This window comes from Mchenga conophoros, linkage group LG10 (assembly GCF_057382185.1).
Source record: "Mchenga conophoros isolate Kocher_MC1m ecotype Shallow Benthic linkage group LG10, M_conophoros_male_GT1.1, whole genome shotgun sequence".
Lineage (NCBI taxonomy): Eukaryota > Metazoa > Chordata > Actinopteri > Cichliformes > Cichlidae > Mchenga > Mchenga conophoros.
In genome coordinates, this window is record NC_140535.1 from 29,669,123 (window position 1) to 29,694,216 (window position 25,094).

At 39.4% G+C, this 25,094-nt stretch overlaps 1 protein-coding gene across 4 annotated transcripts in view; it reads right to left on the minus strand.

Moving 5' to 3' along the window:
* Nucleotides 1-4,199: 4,199 nt before the first annotated feature.
* The window catches only part of LOC146566188 (glutamate receptor 4), a 163,502-nt gene continuing 142,607 nt past the window's right edge, over nucleotides 4,200-25,094 (minus strand). The window contains exons 12-16 of one of the 4 annotated variants that reach the window (XM_085289751.1): nucleotides 18,764-18,962; nucleotides 16,287-16,534; nucleotides 12,047-12,161; nucleotides 9,868-10,005; nucleotides 4,200-6,086 (exon numbers count right to left, since the gene is read on the minus strand). In XM_085289751.1, coding sequence (XP_085145877.1) covers nucleotides 5,922-6,086; nucleotides 9,868-10,005; nucleotides 12,047-12,161; nucleotides 16,287-16,534; nucleotides 18,764-18,962 — 865 coding nt within the window. In that variant the 3' untranslated portion in view covers nucleotides 4,200-5,921. Of the gene's footprint in view, nucleotides 6,087-9,867; nucleotides 10,006-11,982; nucleotides 12,162-12,807; nucleotides 12,923-16,286; nucleotides 16,535-18,763; nucleotides 18,963-25,094 lie in introns of those variants that run through there. The other 3 variants (XM_085289750.1, XR_014894185.1, XM_085289752.1) reach the window with 3 other exon arrangements.

Consider the following 25,094-nt stretch of genomic DNA (forward strand, 5'->3'; position numbering starts at 1 on the left):
ACACAATTCTTGAGATATTGTATTAAAGTGCAATTTCAACAGCAAGTCTCAGTTTGCTCAGTTCTAGCCAATAAAGAATCTAAGAAACAGTTCAGGTAGCTCGTTACCCAGACTGTCCTGGAACTATAGAGCAGATGGTTTTTAATTCACACAAAGGTTCTTTTTTTTTTTTTTTTTTTAAGTTGGTCCAAAAATTATATTTGGTCATGAAAAGTCAGTAACTTTTGTCATTTGATGGTTAATTTGGTGTAGCATGAATGGCTGTGAGTGAGGAAAGCTGTAAAACCTGCAGTTAAAGGGTAAAATCCAGCCCACAGAGTCTGTGCCGGGCCAGTTCTGGGTCCCCCGGCCTTGTGTTTAACACCCATGTAATAGACCATCAGCCGACAGCCAGTTAAATAGCCAGCTGGGTCTCGTTTCATTATTTCATGGCAAATTAAGCATGCATTATTGTTTCCTGGCAACACATGCCTAAACATGTCAGCCTCCAACAAAGCACAGCACTGAAACTGTTGCTGCTGTGGAAACGACAAACGTGTTTCACCGATTCAGGAACAAGTGGAACGTAGATGCTTTTCATAAAGGTTTCAATTTTTTGGTCATTTGTCATCACATAATTCCTGTAATATTACATTTTAAATTCCTAATGTTCCTAATATTTCAAAAGTTCATACTGAGAAAATCAGAGACAATATTTTATCCCAAATTTATGATGGTTTTTACAGAAACTCTCCACTCAATGGGAGTTGGATGAAAATGTGTTCTTTGTCATATTCAAGTTTTAATATCTGTGAATCCAGTCCACCTAATTTGGACAGTTTTAAAGAATATTATGAATATTGTATATATTATGTATGTGTTATGGAAGAAAAGCTAGGAAAATATCCAAAAACCACAAAGGACCTGGAATTTTGCCCAGTTTCTATTAAGTGTATATTATTCCTGGTGTTTTCCGCCCCATAAATCTGAGGTGGCGTGAAACTGACATGGAACGACGCCTCAGTCCTGGTGATGTTACTTTGCTGGGCATCTATACTCACACTTATTTTGATGGGCTATTGAGCCTGGTAAAATAATGAGTGTCAGCTGATAGCAACATTGTACATTTTGATTACAGAGATATTAATTGCAGGTAAGTAAGGATTTCCCACACTGGCTTCAGCTGTCATACATGGAGTGAAATAACATTTTTAATCAGCAGAGGGCAGTGATGGGAATCTCTAACATCTCACTTTGATTCAGCATCTGTATCCTCACTTTTTTACCTTCACCTTTAATAAAAAGTGGATTTTGTCAGGTCAAAACAAGCATAAAGCAAAAGACATCTTTGTTTGGACCTACAACAGACACCAGGCTCATGTGCGGTGTGGTTTCAACCTTTCCCTGATGTAATGCCTGGTCTTTATAGTCATGCTGTATTAAAATATGAGGCTTACATATGAGTTAAGTTACAGAACACCCATTTAAGAAAAGGTCTTCTACAGTGAATCATAAAACAGATCAAACATCCAGCGTTACCCGTGGATTTTTCGGCTGTTGTTTTGTTGTTGAAATGATGAATTATTTCATGTTACTAATGCTCAAAAGTTATACAAAAAAAGCTGTACAAAAACTAGATTTTGGCTTAAGATCAGTATCCAGTCAATATCTCCCTGTGACAGTTAACCTTAACACCGTGATTCAATTCAGCTTATATATTTAGTATTAATGTTGACTTTTTTTTTTAATGTACTTTAAACAAAATCGAGATGTAGGCATGTGTTATTGCGCTCACAGCAGCTGTTATTTTGTTGTTTTCAGAAATATGTGGACCTCACAGGATGGCAATTACAAATATGATTTATTAGAATATGTAGATACTTTAGATTCAACGTAGTATCAAATGTTTGAAATCAGCTCAGTATTACTCTGATGGGGAATATTTTTCTGCACAATAATTATTTTCAGTGTTTCTAATCTATGCACAATTTTTTAATAATACAGATTTTTTGTGCAGTGAGCCGCTTTCATAGTTTTTTATTCCTTTTTTTGCTAAAAGAATGGTTCTAAAAAACATACTCCATCATACCTTATTGGCCGAGAATAGTAAATCGTTTTTGGTAATACAGTAGATATTAATTAACCCTTTAAAACGGTTGGAGCAGGCACGCTCTGTTTTGCATAACTATTTTTAAATCCCGGTAGCTCTGCAACCACTTAAGCTAGCGCAAAAATTTGTTTTGCATATGAAACCGGAGGAGTTGTACTTACATCTTATGCCATCAGCTTGTCCTAGGTCACGGTTTCCTTCCACATAAAGCTTTGCAAAAACTGCATAAAAAGCACTTGCAGCAACAAAAACATAATATTCCAGAAACACGCTTTGCCGACCCGATCAGCTGTTCGTAACACTTCCTACTGCGAACTTTCGCACATCCGCCATTAGTTGGCTGAAACCGGACGTGACGTCATTTTCGCGGAAATGTAGTTTTTGTTTTTTTTTTACCATCAGGGCCTCATGAGCCTAGACTGGTGTTTTTAAAAGTTATCTTTGACTTTATGACTTTCTGTGTCGTTTCTGGGATGCTTAGGACTCAGTCCTGGAAATAATTTATTTTGATGCACATGCTGCTTTTTTGCAAATTTGCACTATAATATTTATTTTTGTTTTTCCTGCAGTATATAAAAATTGGTGTATTTCAAAAATAAAAGACACTCAAAATAAATTTCCTGTGGTGGGAAACTATTTTGTGCAACTTTTTTTGTATTTACAGTTTTGAGGGATAAGCCTCTTAAATTTCTCTAACTAGAAACATACGTTAAAAAAAACAAACGATTTTCAATTTTTTTTGTAGTTTATGTAATTACTATGCACTTAATGCATACATATTATTCAAATTTGGGCTATAATGGTTGTATTGATGTATAGCAACTTGAAATGCTCCCAAAAATGGCACCACAGCATGTAAAAATATAATATACGCTCTGGCGGACTCGGTTCTATGGTAGGTCTTAAAGGGTTAACTATACAAGTAATATTTTAATCTAAATGTGGCTGGGCTCGTTCAAATATTGATAGTAATGATACCAACGGTGGTGTTGGTGTTGGGTTGATAGTAGCACGATAGTATTAATACTTTCTTTCTGTCCTCTAAGACTGTTTTAAATAAATAAATTTTGGGGAAATAATTTTTTTTTTATATATTTAGCTCAAAGCACTTGAGAGACAGACACATTTACATTCCAGGTCTCCTAAAAACTTCATTTCAAAATACATGAAAAGCTGAAACGTGGTGTGGTCATTAAAATGCATTCAGGATTTGCAGACTGATGATGATTCATCTCAGAAAACCCTCTTCGACATAAGCTGCCTTTATAGGTTAATAGTATCTGTGCAATTTTTGGCCCTGTATTTACTTTGTATTGGGTCGACACCAAAATTTGCACTACCGCACACCACTGTAACAACTGAGAGCACAAAAAAGCAAATATATTCCCCAATATTCTAACGTTTCCTTAAACGTTTCCTTAAAGGACCTTGCGCCTTACGCCGCGGCGTAAGGCATCAGCAAGAAACCCAATAATGTCTTTATACAAAGCAGCTGTAACCTCCTGAGACCCTGTGTCCTCGCATAGTGGACATTTCTCTGCCTTATAATTCGATCTGATCGATAAAGCTGTTTGAACCATTTTTGTTAGCTCTATAAAACCCAAGTCCCCGTGTAAGGACAAACTTGAAAAAAACTAGCTTCTGTTTAAAGATGAAGGTTTGTTTTTGAGCGCTCCCTTCCATCCTCTTCTGTCACACCAACCTTTGCATGTCGTCCTTCACAATATCCACGAAGGGTCTTCCTCTTTTCCTCCCGCTTGGCATCTCCATCTTTATCCTCCTTTCTTTGATATTTCCACTCCTCGGCTTGGATCTCTAACTTATCAGGACCAACTGAGGTCAGACATCTAGGAGAAATTAAATGGGTGTCCCAGACAGATTCCAAACAGATTAAAAATGCTGGACCAGAAGCCAATAAAATGGCACCACTGTGAAATTTAGAAAAAGTCTAACTTGTTAAAACCTGCATGAACCACCCAATACCCAGATGTGGTCAGTTGAATGGTTTTTAAAACACAGGGGAACAACATCTGGTCAACACAAACATCTGATTCCACAGTTAAAGGTGCATGGATCTGAGAAAAAACACAAATCACATCACACTTTGTAATTTCTTTTTCTTTGTTTTTTTTTTACTTAAAAAAGATCAAAATAAAGATGTACAGCTGGAACCAAAATAAGACGCCGTACTACACTTCAGCTCTAAAGACAGATGGCAGAACAAGAAGGCATGGCGGCCTGGACTGCGTCAGCTGGTTTGTCCACTCCACACAGGGCTACAGCAGATGAGCGAACCAGGAATCGGCGAAAACCAGCCCAGCCGTCGCTGATGGGGAGGGAGGGAGGGAGGGACAAGGTGGCTGGTGCTGCTGAAGATGTGGCGTCTTTCATATCCAATCGCAGATTGTCCACTTCCGGGAGAGACTAGGACACTTTGAGACCGAAGCAAATACATTTCTGCTACAGGGTGTCCAGCCTCCCCCGGAGGATCCACAGTGATTCAAATAAGGGCGGGCTCTAATCACTGCTCGACATACAAACGGCGGCTTCGTAAGCTGGGGTTTGACGTCTTACTGGCGATAAACACTTCAAATAACATACAGCGAGAGTAATGGCATCGTCCGATTTTTGTCACGTCTCCGCAAACATAATGGTCTAGAAAGGACTACCCAGATAGCACTTGACTGTCGACATTTAAAACCGGGAGACAGACGTTTAATTCTTTTACGTTTCTGAGTACAAAAAATAGACCAAAGAATGAAAAAAATAGTTATATTCTGAGTGCAGAGGCTTGATTTATGAAGCTCTACTCATGAGCGACTCTCTGGGTCTATGCCTGCACAGTGAGGGTTGTGGTTTAAGGATTGGGGGTGGCACTAGTTAACATTCATCATTGAATATATTTATTAATTTCCAACAGGTATCAGAATATTTGGGCAGTCGATACCCCTTCACATTAAAAGTTTGAATAGTCCTATATAATGAAGTTAAGTATTCAACACATTTTGCCTTCCATACGTCTCATTTTTCACTTTTTCATCTTTTTTTCATTATTGCGATGAATAAAATCTTTTTAAAGATGATTTACCAAAAAAAAGTTCTGTTCACTACAATATCTGCTATATACATCTGTTTAAAAAGCAAGCACAGTCATCCCTATGTACAGCTAAAGATTTCATTGTGTTGTTGTTCACGGAATATACATATTTATTATTTTCACAGTTTTCTATGTTTGCTCTTATATTCAGTATCAACAGACTTCATTTGTTCTTATGAATACAAATGTTTTTCAGCGCACTGAGCTGTCAACCCTCCCGTGTTGATATCCGGTGATGTCTCTTGAACGCTGCTCGTGTCTATGTAGCAAATACAGTTCAGAAACAATCTTGATTGTGGTTCAGTTTTGTTTTCTTCTCTTTTTTTTTGACGATTCACAGCAATCCAAAAAAGTTCTGAGTTTCAAGTTTACAGTTTTCTGGTCTTCCTCTTCATCACGTATCATGATATTTTTCATTTCCTCTCTTCTTCCTCTTCTGTCACTGGAGCTGTAAAACACAGTGGATTTTCCACAAGCGTACGCTTCCCAGTTTAAAAGAAAAAAAAAAAGAGACAGTTCTGCCTCAAGTTTCCACAGATTTCGGAGAGAAGTCATCGAGCCACTAGCCTCTAACCAGCGGGGGTTTGTTGTCGGTCCAGTCACGCCCACTGGAGGAGACTCGTCAGCTGTGTGAATGCGTTGTGGTTACTTTGTGTTTGTGGGCGGTGTGATTGTTGGTCTTTATTGGTTGGTGGTGGTGTTATTGGAATAAGGCACTTGAGAGGTTTTTGGTTTTCACGGGAGCTCAGAGGAGACCAGGGCGAGGCCGGAGCTCTGGCGGATGGGAGGCCCAGCGTGGACCGCCTTGGGACAGTCAGGCGTCAGCACCCGTCCGTTCTCCCCAACGCTGCCGGTGATGGACAGACGGGCCTTGTTCCTCATAGCTTCTGTAAATGTTAGCTGGGGAGACAAGAGATGAAGAGAGAGGTTTGTGTGTGGAGCAGGTGGAGATGAGAAAAAAATGGAGCATTGCAAATTGGAGTTTTAGGCTGTTGGAGTTTTAAATAAAACCTGAAATTGCTTATTATCATCGTACCTTCTTAGAGGTAGTCTAGAAACCATTCACTTCCCTCAAAAAGTTTTGATTAAGTCTTTAAAATGAAAAGAAAAACATCTTGCATATTCTGCTTATTGCAGAATATACAGTATAATAAACACGCAGTCAGAATAAATTTTTTTAAGTTTTTTTGCCAAACTTATCGAGTGAGCTTTGTATGGAAGCCCGTTTCCGCCACTAAATAAAAACAAAAAAGCTAGTATCCATAACTCAAAATTTCGAGTTACTTTTCTCAAAATTTCGAGTTAGCTCTGCCAATCAAAAATATACGTGAATGAGGTCGCTTTCTTGTTACCTGGAAGCATATGGCGCAGAGGAACGTGCACTCAAAAACGTATCCCAACAAATTGGCGCTTTCGCGAGTATGTTTGCTGATAGTAACACCATGTGATTCAGTTAATAACACAGGGATTTCATCATTAGTGAAGCCAGGCTGAAAACACTCAGCAATCTGTGCATTCACGACTGGATGTAATACCGGTAGCTTAGCTGTAGCATTTGTAGCTGAGGGCTTCAGCTTCCGGGTAACAAGGAAATGACGTCATTCACGTAGATTACTGATTGGCAGCGCTAACTCGAAATTTCGAGTTGCTTTTCTCAAAATTTTGAGTTAATAAATCGAAATTTCAAGTTAATAACTCGGAATTTTGAGAAAATAACTCGAAATTTTGAGTTATGGATCCATTTTTTTTTTTTTAGTGGCGGAAATGGGCTTCCATAGCTTTGAACCAAACAGTACTTTGATGTGTCTTTAAACAACACTGCAGCCCCCCGGTGGCCAGTGATGGTACTCCAGGTGGGCAAAGAGAAGTAAGGTAAAATATACAGTTTGCTGTCAGAAGTGCTGGGCCACCTACGAAACCGGCTCAGCCATGGAAACCTGTGCTATGAAGCTCCTGGTGCACACTCTCTGTGCTGATGTTAATGCCGGATAAAGGATGAACTCTCTTTTTAATAAAAAATGTTTCTAGGTGTTTATTTTTTAACATTAAAAAATAAATGTATTTGAATAACTTTATGTGACCCCGCTCTGTAATTTTACGTGGTCTGCCAATCCAGTGGCTGAGTCACTGTGGTCCTTGAACACTTCCTATTTTTAGTAATTACACTTAAGGAGTAGACCATGGAATATCTAGGTGGAAGGAAAACTCAGTGACGTTTAGAAAATTTTACAAATGTTTGGAAGGGCAATACAATACTATACAATACAATAACTTAATAAGGTAATAAACAAGAATTTTAAAATCACAATAGAATAAAGTGAAATAAGTATAAACTGGGATGAGATCCATGGGGTCATCTACAATAAATAAATAAAAACCAGTTAACTGAAATTTGTAATTCTCATTTTAAAATGTAAATAGAAATTTTACTTTTAATCTTTTATTTTTACAGATGTTAATAAATTTAGACCACCTGTCATAGATCTGACAGATGGTGGTCTAATAAATATGTACGGTGTACTGTATTGTATAATTATAGTATAAGGTAACATAGTAAACACCGTTTGGCGTGGTTCTAGTAATTTAGTTGTAAAATGCTAGGAAATACTTATATTTCAAATAGATATTATAAAAAGAAACAATTTTAAAGTTAATTACTTAGTAATATTTCTCTTATGACCAATATTTGTTAATGAACTTTTAAAAGTAAAGTAATAATTTGTAAATTTGTGATGAAAGGTGTGAGTGGACCACAGAGGTGGAATACAGCAGTTATAGGAGTGGCTACATTAATTCTTCTCCACCAACAAACCTCTCACTTATAACAAATACCAAACACTAAAACTCCAACATGCAAAAAACTTCTAGAACGGGCCCACTGTATACCATAACTATACACTTAAATATATGTATATATATATATAAATGTATGTAAACACAGTAATGTAGCAACCACCTTTCACAGCCATTCAGAACAGTAGCAGCCCCATACTACATGTAAATCCATTAGCACCAGCAGTGTTACACAGTGAGTGATAGTTGCAGCCAGTGGGACAGGGAAGCTGACTAAGCAACAGTCAAGCTAATGAAGAGTTTGTGCTGAAGTGCTGATGGGGGACACATAACCACGTAGGACAGATATACATCGAGCGAGGAGAGCTATCTGAAAGTCTAATGGTCAGGGACCTGGGGGAAATATCCAGAGTTCACATCAATAAAGTCCAGCTTGAGAGGTGGTGTCACTTGTGTTAACCTCAGCTTAAATATGGCTTTAGTAGATACACTTCCTACATGCTCTGAGATGATTTTTTTTTGTTATGTAGTGGCTTCATATTCATCAGAGGATCAGAGTGGACGTCTGATGCACGAATGCTCTGCAGTTTAGATGAAATCCCCTCACAAGTGTAGACATGTGTGTACAAGTAAGACATTGGTCCTCATTTATCATGACTTTCCTCCCTGTTATAATTGTGATAGGCTGAGCGTAGACTGTGTATAAAAGATGCACATAGCTGCCATTACTCATAAATTATTGAGGGTTTGGTTGAGAAGCCTCCACATGAGTGTTTTCAGAGAAACTGAGGGAGTCTCATACAGCAGCCTGCTTTTTCCTCCTTCTTGATGCTAATGGTAGCATAATTTTCCAAATAAGCATCATGTTGGGTTCAGTAAGGCTTAAAACTAGCAACTGGGATAGTAAATTCATCAGGACAGTGTAAACAAAGGAAACGAAGGGAAATTTCTCAGACTTCCATACAGTGGTGTTCCTGAGAGTCGCCCCCTGCTGGACATAATAAGAAAGTTTTACTTTAACCAGAAAGGTACTCCATCATTTATACACAGTCTAAGGAGCTGTGCGTAAAAGCACTATGACCACAGCTGCTGCAGACCTTCACAGTAAGGCTCGGATTTTAAAAGCTGTTCAGCTTTTTACTCTAAAAAACATTAGAAATATCTTCTACACATCTGTATCTAGATTTCTATTCCAATGAAACTACCCAAGCTTACATTATATAATATTATAACATTATAATATTAGTTTCTAGTGATATATTTAGAAAAAGGTTGTCATTAATGACATTTATCGTGTACTTTGAGCATTATCGATGAATATCTTGTTCAGTATAAGCAGTGTTTGTTGGATTTTGGCAGGAAAACAGCTCAATAAATTAGGACCAACATCTGCAGCCACACAAGCTGCGAAGCAGCGCAGTCGACGTCATGTCTGAAGATGACTCATGGCTTCCTGTCACACTGAGAAAAAAGCTTGAACGCAGACCAGGACGTCACATGACCACATAGTGAGCGGATAGGACAGAAATGTGGGAAGCAGTTTGCCACTGGTCACGACAGTCACTCAGCATGTTGAAGCTAGCAGCGGGGGTGTGATTGGTTTCACTTACAGTCTCTGTGCAGGGAGCTAGTGAGGGGGGGAGAAAAGGCCTGGGAGGACCTTCTACGAAAACCCCATCTACATCTTATCAGCTTCCCCATCGCTGCCATAACCACTGAAAACCTCACTAAACTCGGCTAAGTTGTGGATGGTGGGGCTGGGCCGGGGACTCTGGCTTTGGCTAGGCTCTGGGCTATTGCGGGGGCTGCCTGTCTGGCAGGGGTAGCAGTGACGGTGAGATTGGTGGTATTGGGGGTGTTGGGACTGGGATTGGGACTGGGCCTCCACCTTCATTCTTTTGGCCTCGTTGCGTGACTTGTAGCAGAATTCGATGAGGGCCACCAGCATGGCCAGGCCCAGGCCCCCGACGAGGATGTAGAAGACCCCCGCCACGTTGCTCAGGCTGAGGGCCTGGGAGGACTTGTCCTGTAGCCGGCGGGGAGAGGAACACAAGGGTTAGAGATCGTTTTGGCAGATCAGTCAACACTTAAACACATAAAACAGCGTAAAAGGAAAAAAAAACGTACAAATTTACACACAAAACTGATCAAACATAATTTTTTCACTACACTACCTCTAACCTTCGTCTGTAGCCATGTTATCAAATATCTCCAACTTTCTCCATATCAGTTAGCGTGCTTTTGTCACATATCCCCTTTGCTGTGTAGTGCTGTAAATACAGTCCATATAAATTTGGGTAATGACAGCCTTTTTTGTAGCTTTGCCACTGTGCATCACTACATCCATTTGAAATGAAACATCAATCATGATGTGATTAATGACTGAAGTGTAGACTTTCAGTTTATATTCCAGGGTTTTAAAAAAAACTTTGCATTAACCGTTTAGGAATTACAGACATTTTTACACACACGTCCCTCATATGGACCGACTAACATAATTCTAAATGAACATTTTTTGAAGGACATCACCGAATGCTGTGTTTCCTGATAGGTTTTTAGTGCAGCTACTTCTTCTGTCCGGTCTTCCTCCCCTCAGCTACAATCGGTGATGGCAGACGGCCGCCCCTCCCTGCGTCTGGTTCTGCCGGAGGTTTCTTCCTGTTACAAGGTAGTTTTTCCTTCCCACTGTCGCCAAGTCCTTGGTCATGGGGGGTCAATTTCATTGTAGCAGCTTTTTCTGTATTATTGTTGGGTCTTTATATAAAGTGCCTTTAGGTGACTGCTGTTGTGATTTGAAGCTTTATAAATAAATTTTTAAGAATAAGATTTTCTTTTAAAGCTGTGCAGGCCGTTTTAGAGGTTTTCCTTGTATCATTCAGGTTTGCGATAAATAATTCGTTTTACTAAATTAACAAATGCTAAACCTGAGATTTCCTCCATTTTTGTTTCGCTTTAGTTTGTTTTCCAAGTTCATAAAATCTTTTCAACAATTTTATTTTCTTATTTAACTATATCACGTAGTTTTAGTTTTTCAGTTTAACTATAATTACCCTGGATAATTTACTTCAGTTGTTTGTTGTGGTTTTTCAGGCCTTTTATGAGTTTATTACTCTGTGAATTAAGAATGAACGAGGTAAAGGATCTTGAGTAGATTCCAGCAAAGATTCCATTAGTCCAGGCAAGTCAACAAAGGAACGGGCCTCACCGGGCCAACTGTCTGTCAATCAACAGTACATTATGAGCCTGTTAAAATGAGAAACTGAGTATTTTTTTAAAAATGGCTTTAACTCCTAAAAAGTTAATCCAATACTTTTGTTTAATCCCTTGAATTAAAGCTGAAAGTCTGCACTTCAGTCACATTCTGATTATTTGAGGTAGGAGACAAAGTTACAAAAAGTGTGTCATTGTCCAAATACTCACGGGCCCGTGGTTTTCTTTGCAGCTACGCTTTCGGGTTTCTTCCAACCGTTTAACCCCTCGTTTATTCAAATGTATGCAGCTGATCGCTCATGCTCCCAACCTGCCATTTATCTCCTCTTAATAAATCACCTACATCCATGTTGGCTCAACACGAACGAATGGCTGTCATGCTCGGTCTCATTTGCAGGTGATAGCGTGTGTCCTGCACTGCAATTTTCTGATTAAGACTGATGTGGATCGTACATGCTGATTTGTTACAACGTGGCCACTCTCTCCATGCTCCAGTGCATCAGCAACATGGATCACTGTCAAAGTGTGCGGCTACAGCTGAGGCATACAGTACCACTGACAACTAGTGTGACATACAGTAAAGTCTCAAGATGCCCTCAACCATCTCAGGTGACAGTCAACTGTGTGTGTGAGCCTTCATCTGCAGTTGCATCACATCGCTTAGCTGCTGTAAAAACGCCGAGCCATGCCTCGTGTCTGTCATGCTGTATCCTCCAGGCTACACCTTGAGTCTCTACCTGCGTGTCTGTTATGTGTCTTATCGGCCAGCCTGCTGTAATAACAGAACTGCCAGCGCTATAAAAGTGTGCATAGAGACAAAGAGAGGAGGGGAGGCTCCCAGGCTGGTGGAGACTGACCTTACTTCCAGAGTCCTTGGGTCCACACTCCCCTTTATCGTACCACCATTTGTTTTTCAGTTTGTCTAAGACTCCTGCTTCACTCAGTTTCAATACGGCAAGGTTTACGGGCGTTCTTCATATCACGGGGGGCGGGGAAGGGTGGGGTGGGGAAAATAACATAAATAACATCATAGGACATGTTATTTTATGTTATTCAATCAGAAGAAGCCCAACAAGAGCAGCTCAGTACTCTTCAGTACAAAGTGACGAAGCCAGTAAGGGGCCCCACTTATGCTACGTGTCTCTTTGCTCATTTATGTGTTTTAAAGGGTCGGGTTTATCGGGGGATGTTAAAGGGGGAAGGGGCAGAGCTAACAGACACATATACGTGGAGCCCCGGCTGCATCGCTTTTCTGGAACGGGCACATACTGCCGGGACCTTTGTCAGAATAACCCTGGAGGCTAGTACTGTCAAACCAAAACTATTGGCTCTTTTACCCTCACTAAAACATCCCAAATCGGGCTACAATCATATTCCAAAATACTTATTTTGGTGTTAATTTATAATTATAATAGACCGCTACATAAACAGTACGGCAAATATTTCTGCTTCCACAGTACTCGCTCTCCACTCTAGATTAGAAGTCGCAGTTTCCAAATCTTCTGCGTAACTGTAGAGATCGACCCGGCAGATGCTCCTGTTACCAACAAAAACACATCTCTCTTTTTTTTTTTTACCCACATCAAGGTCACATGGGCATAGCGTCATAGCGGCTAACCTTCTCGCCACCGCCTCCGCTGCCACACTCTCCTTTGTCGTACCACCACTTGTTTTTCAATTTGTCCAACAGGCCTTGTTCATTGAGTTTTAACACTGCCAGGTTTACTGCACTTCTTGAAAACGATAAAACATATTTGGTGAGAGGGCGTGAGTATGCTGTCCAATTTGGGAGGGAAGGAAGAGAGGGGGGAGAGGAAAGGGAGGAGTAGCAGTAAGAGAGGGACAAGGGTGGAAAAGTGCATTAATCCCATTCGAGAACCCAAACACACCCTGAGTCAAAATCTCTCTCCCTCAAAGTGAAATGATATCAATAAATAAGCTCCTTATGTTACAGTAATGTAGTCTATTTGTTTTTAGCCAAGCCATTTTAATTAATTAGCATGAGCTAGCAAGCTAGAGCTCATAAAACCTCTAGATGTGTAAGATTGCACTTTAATCAGACACTCATGTTTCCCAGAGAATAATTTGGTACTCATGTGAGTATTGGCCCCACTTTTACCTTTACCACCATAATCTAGAAAAAAGTTCAATTAGCAATTCCCAGACAACTCTTTGTTGTAGCATTAGCATTAGCATACCCTAGCCAGCTAGAGCTAAAAATATATATATTTTTAAAAACTTTCTATAAAGTTTAATTTTTTTTTAATATTGCAAACAGATGCCACATGTGAGTAAAAGTTCCAGTATAATACAAATCTAAAAGGGTACAAGATGATTAATTATATAATTAATTATATAAATGAGAAAAAAAGGAAAAATATCCAGAACACAAGTTGTGGGCTACACTAGCAACATGCTGCTAAGCAAAAATATTTAACCTATCCTAGCTCTGAAAATTTCAGTCTATTTTGAATTTTAACATGAATTTCTCTAGTGTTGTCAACTGAGACCACTGCTAATCTAGATCTGATTAATATGATACATTTTATATGTTCTACATCTTAAAGACATTTTATAATTATTCAGATAAATGGGATTTAAATTAACCGGATTTGCAATCTCAGTTTAATGGTAAAAAGTATTTTCCTTTGTTTTAAACAGGCATAATACCTTTAATTAATTTTAATCAGACATGGTGACTGAATTATACGTATGGTAGATAATCCTTTTGTACACTGTTTCTTAATACAAAAATGAAAAAATATATAAAACAAGTAATCACTGGTACAAAAGCGTGCTACATTTTGGCACTTAAATTGTTGGCCATCAGCATTGCCAGCAAAATAAAAAATAAAAATCTGGCACCAGTTAGTTAGTTAGTTAGCTCTAGACCTATAAATAATTTAGACCTGATTACACATGCATATAGTATAGGTATGGCTGCCAATTCAAAGCTCACAGGATTGCTGAGCATTAAGCTGCTCTGGAAAATCATGATTGGCATGAAAAAAATGTCCATGAAAAGCTTTCTTTAAATAAGTGCGTGTAGCAATTTCATGGCTTCTTTTTAAGGCTGCTATAGTGATATCTGATGACAGGGCAGCAAAATTGTGAAGGAGAGAGAGATTTGCTCCAGCATGCATTTTGATCCTTTTAATTTATTTGTAATATTTCGAACAAAAATAAATAGAAGCAGTCAGAAACAAAAGGCAACAGAGCTCATATCCCAGTTTGGAGCCATATGAAATCACAGCCTTGACCAGCAATGTTGCCAGCTCTTGATGTCGCTGGTGTGTTTCCTCGCTGATATCCGGAAAAGTGACTGACAGAAGATGATAATCCTCAAAACAACAAAACAGAGGCCTGGGAGGGAGGACTACCCTGATCTGTTAGGCACTCTTCCTGGTCAAAGCAGTGGCTGAAAACTGGCACCAGCCTGGCTGCAAACAAATGATAGAAACCCTACTTTAGGTTTTGTGACCAGAGGAATTTACAGAAAACAACTACGGGAACAAAAGATATTTTAGATCATCAAAGGCAGAGCTTTTAAAAACTCAATTTCTGCATTTACGTGTGGACAAGGTCACCTTTTTCATATCAGACTGGGTGCTGTGCCACTGTTTGGAGGCTTTCGATTGGCCAAAATCTCTCTATAGTTGGGGTTATATTGCCATCTGTTGCTTAGGCATGCCCTTGACATTAGTCTTTTTTGTCAAATTCAAATGGAAAAAAGTCCAGTTTTCAGTAATATCCATATATTTGCGGACATAGACTTAAACTATGTTGACGAAAAAGCCCCAGAGCAGGCGGTCTGGAGTTCAAATCGCTAACAGGGCACAAAGCTTTGTTTGATATTCTTACTGTTCTCTCTCAGTTCTGCTCTAATATGTAAGAGGACAAGATTAAACAGTTACTGAATGCAAACAATAGTTTGCTAGAAAGTCAAATCTTGCATATAAACCAAACATGAAGCAAATTTTTTCTGCTGCATGCATATACGAGATGAACTGATGTCAAATTATCCTGAGTGAATAGAAGTTAAACAATTTTAATTTAGGTATAAAATACACCTCATAAAAAAACAAATAAAGGACCCCCCCCCTCAAAAAAAAAAAAAGACATCAGCTGGATTTTACCCACAGGACACATGACATGAATTAAGAATAAGTAGAAAGATCTAAAAATGTGAGGGAGGTGAGGTATAGGAGAATTAAACTTTCACAATATTGGAGTCTATGTATACGAATTGGCAAAAATTGTAACTCTTTTGTGGGTTCAAACAGCAGTTATCTACTGCTAATAATTGATAGCAAAGCTCTAAAACGGGTTATTTCAGTACTATTGCTTAAAGTGCTCTCCCTGGTTTTCAAATATGTGTTCTTATACCTCCACAGGAATAAATTAAAGTGAATGCAATTTCATTCACACCCCTGTGCAGTTTTGCCTTTAGTATATTTATCCTTTCCCCTCAGTGAGACCTTGCTGGAGGGCTTTGATCGATGAGTGTGTGGATTGAAATTGCAACTCCCCACTGTAATGCCACTGTATTCTGTGGCAGGTCTGTAAATTCCACTATGAGCGGGAGGCTGTGACAGAGTCTGGCAGAGTTACCCAGGGCTGAGCTTTCAAATGGCTCCCAAAGCACTATTTCAGTCACTTAGTTGAAAATAAAGAACCAGTCAACCGTGAAGGAACACTGAAGTAGCATTAGCTAAATATCTCAGAGCAATTACATTTTGTATATAAAATGCAGATTATCTTCTAAATGAGACATTTTCAGATGAGAGCTTCCAGAGCATGCCATTCCAACATGTCTTTGCCCAAACAGCAAGCACAAGCACATACATTTACCTGTTGTGGAGAGCTGTAAAGACAAAAAAAGTGAATAAAAACCACCCACAATGAAGCCCCACATGCATGCAACAAACACAGATGTCACTAAGCGGCTACTTGTGCCCTCAAACAAACACATAAAACGCCCCACCCACCAACACTAAGCAGTATGTGGAGGCAGATAGAGATAGAAAAGGCGGCACACCAGGGAAGGTGGAATACCATAACAACACGTAGAACATATTGTTACACTATTCCACCCACCTTAACTGTGAACCCTTGGGTGTGGCTACTCCATAGCCCTTGGAGTCCAAGTTGCCCCCGACTTTCATTGTGTCGCAGGGCTTGCGCTGCTCTGTGTACTCATTCATAGTGGACTCCAACAGGAAGGCGTATTTTCCTTTGGACTTGCGGACCCGCGCCACACCCTCGGCCGTGGTCTTGGTGAAGACTGTGGGCTCAGCAGACTTCATGTATCCCCACATCTTCTCATAAACAGCAATTTTGGACCGCTGTGGGGTTTGGAAGGGTTTGGAGGTTCAAAGGTAGATGATGTGTGAGTGACAGAGAAAGCATGTCCACATACAATACAAAATAGAGAAAACATGGAGCATCAGTTCAACAACTTACATTTTGTTTATCAGCTTTGAAACATTTTACTGCAAAAAAGTCAAATAACAATACCGGCAGTTGTATAGACCAATGGTTCCCAACCCTTTTCAACTGGTATACTCTAAAGCCCTGTCAGATGGAACCAGCCACCAACACTTCTCATATTCAAGCGTGTTCATATAAACTTATTTTAAACTGAATTCTTGACTACTTTCAGTGGCAGTTTAGCCTTGTTATCATCTTTCCCAGCCCCCAGTGTCTTTGGTACTCTTTTGTATCCTGTTGGGTCTGAAGTCTTTACTATAAATAAATAAGATGGTTCAAAAACTTTTAGCTAAATAATTTTAACTGCTAGCCACACTCTTAACTAATGATTTACAGTTTTAGTACAGCGTGATAAACAGCTAGCAGCCCATTTCATATCTTTAATCATATTCTTAAGAACAAACAGAACTGTTAGCTAACTTTTATAACTGCTTCTAGTGAACATTATCACTGATGATCAATGATGATGATGATCTACTGTTTATATTTTCGCAAACTGTTCTCAAAGCTAGGTAATAATTAGCTAACATAATTAGCTAACAAATTTCCAACTCTCTCATTACTCTCATTTCTAAGTAAATTTTTTTAGCTGCGTTTATTATGCTTATATTTTTGTCTACATACGTTATTAAAACCCAAACTAATAGCCACCATTTTAATTTATTTAATATTTACTATTTATAATTTACCTTGTTATTTTATCTGTTTATCTAGTATATCTAGTAAACCATTTCAATTGCTAGCCATGCTTTTAGCTAGCTATTTCAACTTATAATAATAATAGTAATATAAAAATAATTTCCAGCTTTTATTTAGGTGCCCATTTTAAAAATGTTTTTGTGACTTTTTTGTTTATCTACAATGGTGGCTAACAAACACTACAAATTTCAGTTAATGTTCTACTCGTTTAGCTTTTAGCTTGCTATTTCAACCGTTAATCAAAACTTTTATCAACAGTCTAATTGGTAACTTGGTATTCCCCCGGATAAGCTGGAGGAGGTGGCTGGGGAGAGGGAGGGAGGTCTGGGCCTCTTTGCTTAGGCTGCTGCCCCCGCGACCCGGCCCCGGACAAAGCGGATGAGGATGGATGGATGGATGGATAATTGGTAACTATACTATCCAGCTCTTTAGTTATAATTTTAACCAGCTAGGTCTTTAATTTTCTTTGCAATCTAATTGAAATTCTAACAGCACCTTTATTTAATAATTTATTAGACAATACATATTTATATTTTAGTTTACCATCTCAAATATTAATCTAATATAGTTATGGGTGTGAATACTTTTTTACAGAATTTTAGCTATAAATTTCAAGTACAAGCCACATAGTCAATTATTTACAATTTTTAGCCACAATTCTAGTTTATTATTTCATCCGTTCATCCAAAATTGGAAAACTAAAAAAGCTTGTTTACTTTCAGCCAACATTTTGAACTGCTCGCTGAGCAGCTGAAAGGCAACTAATACCTTTAAATGCTGTCATACTTTTTTTCATTTATGAAAACTTAATTTTAAATGTCTTTATTTTATTTCCAATTTCAGTCTTATTTCTAATGCTTTAACCAACTTATGGGGTGGCTGCAGCTCAGGAGGTGGAGCAGGTCATCTGCTAATCGGAAGGTTGGTGGTTCCCTGGCTCCCCCTAGTCTGCATGGGCAAGATATTAACCCCAATTTGCTCTCCGATGCATCCATCGGAGTGTGAATGTATGTGAATGTTAGTGTGCACTTAAAAGCATAGAAGACAGTACTTGTGTGAATGTGTTTTATAGAGCGCTTTGAGTACTCTGGGAGAGTAGAAAAGTCCATTTACTTTCAACTTTTCTACTCAAACAAGTTTGGGTCTACTCAGTCATTACATTGACTGTAATTTCAGTTCCCAAGCTTGTCTTCCTAGCAGAAATACCTCCTGGTTGGGAATCACTGGAGTAACATACCTTGACAAGGTATAATAGGGACTAGAAGAAAACAATATTTTGATGAGTCTTTGCTTTTGAGCGTGTGTGAGTGTCAAAGATTGTAGGCCTTCACAGGGTCCCATACCTGTCTGAAAGTAGGTCACTAACTCTGGTAACACCAACTCACCCTGAAGAACTCTTTGGTTGAGCCAGAGTCTAATGTGCCATAGGCAATGTCGGTCTGTTTGGCCAGATCCTCTGCACTCTCAATGGGAGAAACCATCCTCTCCACAGTGAGAAAGGCGGCCAGGTTGGCCGTGTAGGACGAGATGATGATGAGAGTGAAGAACCACCACACTCCTCCTACGATTCGTCCCGATAACGATCTTAAAGATAGAAAGGAGGGAGGACGAAGAATAGCGCAGGAACAGATTGGATGGATTATGGCGAGGACGGGCAGGATGAAAATAAGAGGGAAGGAAAGTTGCAAGAAAGTAGAGCAGGAGAATGATAATTGGAGGTCAAATTAGGATAAAAAAAAAGGGAAAAGAGTGAGATAAAAAGACAGAAGACAGTCAGTGGTATAACAATAGTGAAAGATTAGACAGAATGAGATATGAGTAAAGCATGGAACCAACAATGCTAATGTAATACCACAAGGTGGAGCTCTGACAACACTCAAAGCTGCCAGAGCTTTATTTACCTCTCATTAATGCCTCACAAAAAATACAAAATAAAAAATCCCACATGCTTCTGTTGACCAGCTTTGATAAAGAGAAAGGTACAGGCTACTTTTGTCCCTTCTTACCCAACCCCTCTTTTTGTTTACTGGCAGGATGAGAAGAGCTGCAGGTCCCCCGGCCGGCATAGCGGCGGCAGCACTGCTCTTTTCTTGTTTTTTCACTTGGGGCAGACAGATAGCTCGCTGCTCAGGAGCAGCGGAAGGTCGTGAGGAGAATCTTAAACCATAAATGCTGCATTGAGGAGAACAAACAAGATCTCCCCTCGGTGCAAATCAAACAGCAGCGGATACAAAACCCTCAGGCCTCCGTGTCAGATGGAGAGAGAGAGAGATGGGGATATGAGGAAGGGAGGAGACAGGCATCTGCAACAGTCAGTGTGTTCTTGGCTGGTATTTCACTGTGTCTTATTGCGATCTGGCTATATTCCATTGCTCCCAATACACAAAAGCCACAGTATACAAATAGATAGCATCCTTTCCCTCGACTGACTCCACATACTGTAGGCACCTAATGAGAAACCCTCTTCTAATGTTCCCTTATGGCCCGTCTGAAAGAAGCGTGACTATCAGCACTGCTAAGAAACCTTCTGAACAAACACTTTGTGCTTCTACTCGACGAGTTCTGCAGAGCCGTCACCCCGACCAAAGAATCACTGAGGAAACCTCCATTTTCTCAGTCTGAACGGATGAAAGTGCCTGTAGCAGCTAAGGCAGCTTCCAATTGAGAAGTGCTGCAGTGGAGCATGTCTCCTCCACACACACACACATACACACAGAGGAGTCTTTGCCCATGAAATAGACTTATTGACGTATTAGCTCTGGATTTGAATACAAATGACTTCCGTCTCTTCGTCTCCTCTCTCCTTGGGAGTATATTTGAGCACGGAGTATTTAACTGTAAAATAACGCCTTAAGAGGTGGAGGGCGTGCATGAAGATGCATCGGTGAGTCCTATCCTCTCATGTCTATCGTCTCCTTTTATTTTCTTTCCCCAGCCGCTAAAATCCCTTCGTTCCCTGTGTCAGAGCCTCTCCATTTTCCCCGTCCTTGCTTTATTTATATAGAATCAGCAGTGGATTGTGGGAGAGTAATAATGGGAGCAGAGGAGAGTCTCTTTGCCATCCCTTCCGACTGTCTGTGCTGTGTGTTTGCTGGCTGATACCGCTGACTTTGATCCACTGTGACACACTGCTGTGTCTTGATGGGCCTGCAGTAAACAGAGGGAGTGGGGGAGTGGGGTGAGAAAAGCCCTGCACTGGGAGTCTGGGTAATTTTCAGGTCACGTTAGCGCTTCCGGTGGTTTCGTTTTTGCTCTATTGTCCTTTAAGCGATGCTAGAATCCAGGTGACACATTAAAAATTATATAGAAGCGTTTCAAAATAAGCACTCTCACCTTCCCATCACCTCTAATAAGATGCGTGATGCAGTTTACACAAGTGTTCATTTTTACTCCATATTTTGATTTGTGGGCTCCACGTAATTCATAGATCAAAATAATTCGGATTAACTGTGTAAAACATCAGTTGTAACTCCTCCTCTTTTATGATAACTGCCTTCTGATTGGTTCACCCTAGTAAACCACAAGTGGGCGGGTATATCCTCTTTCTCTGACATCATGCAGATTCAAGAGTTGAAAATCATGCATTTTTTTTCATATGGATTTCTCTAACCTCATTTTTCACTGCTTACCACACTATATGGACAGAATTACTGTGGGGCATCTCACAGGTGTATCAAATCAGACACTAGCCATGCCTTAACAAACCTTTCTGAAAGAATGAGTCCTAAATAGATCAAGAAGTCGAGCGTGGTGCTGTAATAAATTGCTCCCCTCGTGACAGACCACGTAACATCATAGAGCGGGGTCTCGGAGTCCTGAAAAAGTGTCTAAAAGTCACCAACACTGCTCACTCACTAACTCCACCCTTCCAAATCTCCACTGTCATTAACATCAGCATAAATACTGTGCACCGAGAGCTTCATGGCATGAATTTCCACATGTGAATTTCCAGATTTTTAGGTGGACACCAGATGAAAAGTCACTACTAACCACTCTATTTCTTGCGTGCATTGTTTTTGTTTTAGTTAATACTAATTCATTTATTCGTAGCAGCCTTATTTACATGGCATTTATTGCAGCACATCCCAGTTTCCGATATAAATCAAAATATCATGTTTGTAGTATTTGTCAACAACTAACCTCAGTAATTTACTCCAGCAGCTGAGCAATGTTGATGTTAAACACCACACAAACAATATTAAATAGTGCTGCTGTTTGGGACCATTTCCTGCAGTGGATTAATATTAAATTTGGTGCCCTGAGTGTTTACAGTAACAGGACAGCGTATGTGAGAAAATGAACTGTAATGTCCGTGTTTATCATCATAATGAAGGAACCTAGTGCGATGGTGTGGCTCATTGATTTGTTTTTAATAGTTATTGGACACCAGCGCCTGCTTTACTCGGTTGGTTGAGTGTCCCAGTCCAATTTATAATGGTTTACAGACCTTTGCACCATCTGCATGTGAATTAGTTTGTGTATACAGGAGCTTCTGTACATACAAGGCAAATAAAAAGCCAGAAAACTGAAACCTTGTCAAATTAACTTCCTCAGGAATTGAGATTAATGAAAAAGGCCAAAAGCGCTATACTGTTTGCAGTTAGTGAAAGAAGAGTGTGTTCATTACAAGGGAAGGTTGCAAAGAAGGAAAAGTGCTTGAAAAACCTTGGAGAGAACTTGACTGTAATGATGTATGAGTTCGGTGGAGGAAACAAGAAAGCTAGATGAGGGAAGTATTAGAAAAAGAAAGCAGAGACAAAAAAAGAAATTGGCTCCAGTGTTGAAGCAAAGAGTGTCTGGCAAGCCCTGGATATAAAGAATACTAAAAGAGAACAATCTCAACAATTTTAGATTAAGTTTTAGTTTTTACAATTTATGTAACGAATCTTCATATTGATGAACATCGAAAATCTAAGATCAAGTTACAAATTTACCCCAGAAAGCACTCCTCTTTCATATTCACCCCGAAAATCGAGTACTGTGTGTTTTTCTCAATCCCACTGACTGTAATTTCAAATAATCTAAATCTCACGAAGCATGCGAATGCTTCAAGACATCAAGAATACATCTGATGAAATCCTGTGGTTGTAAAAAGAAGAAGAAGAAGAAGGTGACTTGAGTTTAAATATTTTAGACACTGTAGCTTCAAAGGGCCGTTGGAACAAGCAGCATATAGAATAAACTGTACTGAGTCTGTCACTCTCCGTGGAACAACTTTCATTTTCTCAATCTAAAGCCACAGAATGAGACGTTTGAAGGGGAAAATGAGATCGTGGCGCTTAAGTAAAAAAAATGCAAAGATAATAAAAGCAACATGAAAGCGAAGCAAATCTCTTATCAGGATTAGATATGGTACGTTCTCTGTTACTATCACTGACCATCTGATGCATTCCCCACTTTGCTCTTTTACCTCCTTTGATGTGGGGAAAAATAAGATGAAAAACTTCCGTCAGATTTGATGTGTGATTTGAGGATTTCTGCAGCATGTGTGGTTAAGAGGAAGAAACAGAAGAGGAGGTGAAGTAAAAGCTGTGGAGGGATGGGGACAGTTGTGACCTTGAGCAAAGCCTAAATAAATGGGGAGGTGCTAGTTTGCTCCCAGGGTGACACCTGGAGGTGAGATCATGGTACTTGACTTATTCGTAGCAGACAAATTGTCACTCTTGTGCTCTGTCTCTGCTCCCATGTTCTGTCCTCGGCTAAATCTCTAACATAATTTTGCAAAATAAAATCTCGTCACTAATTAACGCCAGGTCATATTACCTGTACTGCAGAGGCTCACAGCCCTATTGCTCATCCTTTGCAGGTGACAAATGTACTGAAGGCTATGCTCCTAACTAATACAGGCCTGAAATGCTCCAAAAATACATCTGGGCCAGCTGTGGCTCAGGGGATAGAGAGGGTCATGTACTAGCTACTGGATCGATCCCGAGCTCCTCTAGTCTGCATGTCAAAGTGACCTCAGGTAAGATATTCAACTCCAAACGATGCCCACCATGCATGCATCACAGTATGCAACAACAGCTGCGGCAGGGTTTCTATCTCTACAAGTAGCTAGAAATGAACCACTACTGCTACTTGAATGCAACATGTAGTTAGATATCTAGGAAGGAGCATGTCAGGTTACGGCTTAAGTTACAGCACAGGGTTCTTAAAGGTTAGTGGTTACACCTGCAGTGTAGTAGAGCTCATACTTTAGCCTCTGGGAACTGTGGAATATCTCGGCTTCCAGTATAACCAGGATATCTTACTATCTGGGTTTAGGCTTTACCAGTCATTGTTTATGAATGTTAATTATTTTTAAAACCTAAATTGTCATAACAGCCAGTGAACCTCAGTGAAAACAACTGTTCTTTTGCTCTCCAAATGGACTGTTTATGCGAACAAAGCCTGCTCAGATAGGCAACAAATCAACTTTAGATGAAACCGGTACATCTCTCTTGCAGACACCTTAATATTCAGGTGCAAGACTCTGTTTCTAGACACTAACAATTAATTAACACTGATAGCATAAGCATAACAATTCCAACACATTTTTCTAATTAAAAGCCTCCCTGAGAGTGGGTATCATGTTTGAATCACTCCAAGCCAACTGCTAGACTAAAATATATAAATTATTTATACTAGTATAAAGTGGAAAAAAGAGCACATCATTACACACACACACACACACACACACACACACACGCACGCACACGCACACGCATCCATAATAAGGCTATAAAATGCTTTACTACTCAGTTTCAGCACTGTTATATTTGAGCGCTTTCTTACTACAAGCCTCATTTACCCACATGTCAGGCGAAAACCTGGAGTTCAGTATCACCCCCAAGCAAACTTCAACATGCAGTTTGGAAGAGCCAGGTATGGAGCCACTAAACAGTAGACTTAGTAGATGATTAGCAGATGACCCACTCTACCTAACTGAGCCACAGCTAGTCTAAAAGTGAAAGATATTTGAAGAAATATGACCAAAACAAGCAGCTGCAGATAATTAGCAGATAAAACCAGATGTAAAATATCAGAATAGTAAAGGAAAGATTAAAAACAGTTGAACTCGTCACTAAAATATAAAATGAAATATATAAAAATAACAGAAATTTGTAGGAAATGCAAACCTAACAAACTGTTTACATTAACTAAACTATCACGTAGTACAGATAACAAAGGGTCCATGTTTTAATTGTAAATTAATCCTCTGGCATTTCTGATCTGCTCTCATTAAGATGGTGATGTGCTGCCACACATAACTAAGATATTACAAACCTTCAGCATTATCTCCTGAGGAAATATAATCTGTGGGATTTTAAATACCCGACACTGGATCGCTCTGTGATGTCAACCTTGAAGAAAGCCTGGTCGTATCGCAGGTGGATGTTTTGTTTTCTGTTTGTCATTTTAAATGCCATATATGAAATCTTACACCTGTCTAGCTGTAAAAAAGAATACATATATTGTGGTTTATATCACCTACTTAGTTGTATAGACTCTATGGATATTAGGAGCTATTAAATCATTTTAATGATGCCTTTACAACCTTCTTAAATCGCTGTCTTTTCTCAAATATTTGCTTTTGTCCTGAGACACTTTTTAATCTCATGAGGCTTTTAAAATGTATTGAACTACAACCATCTGAAGAGGATTAAAATTCCACTTTAGCTGAATTTTAGTACCAGAAAGGTCATGAGGAAAAGAAATTGAAGCATTTGGTGAAAA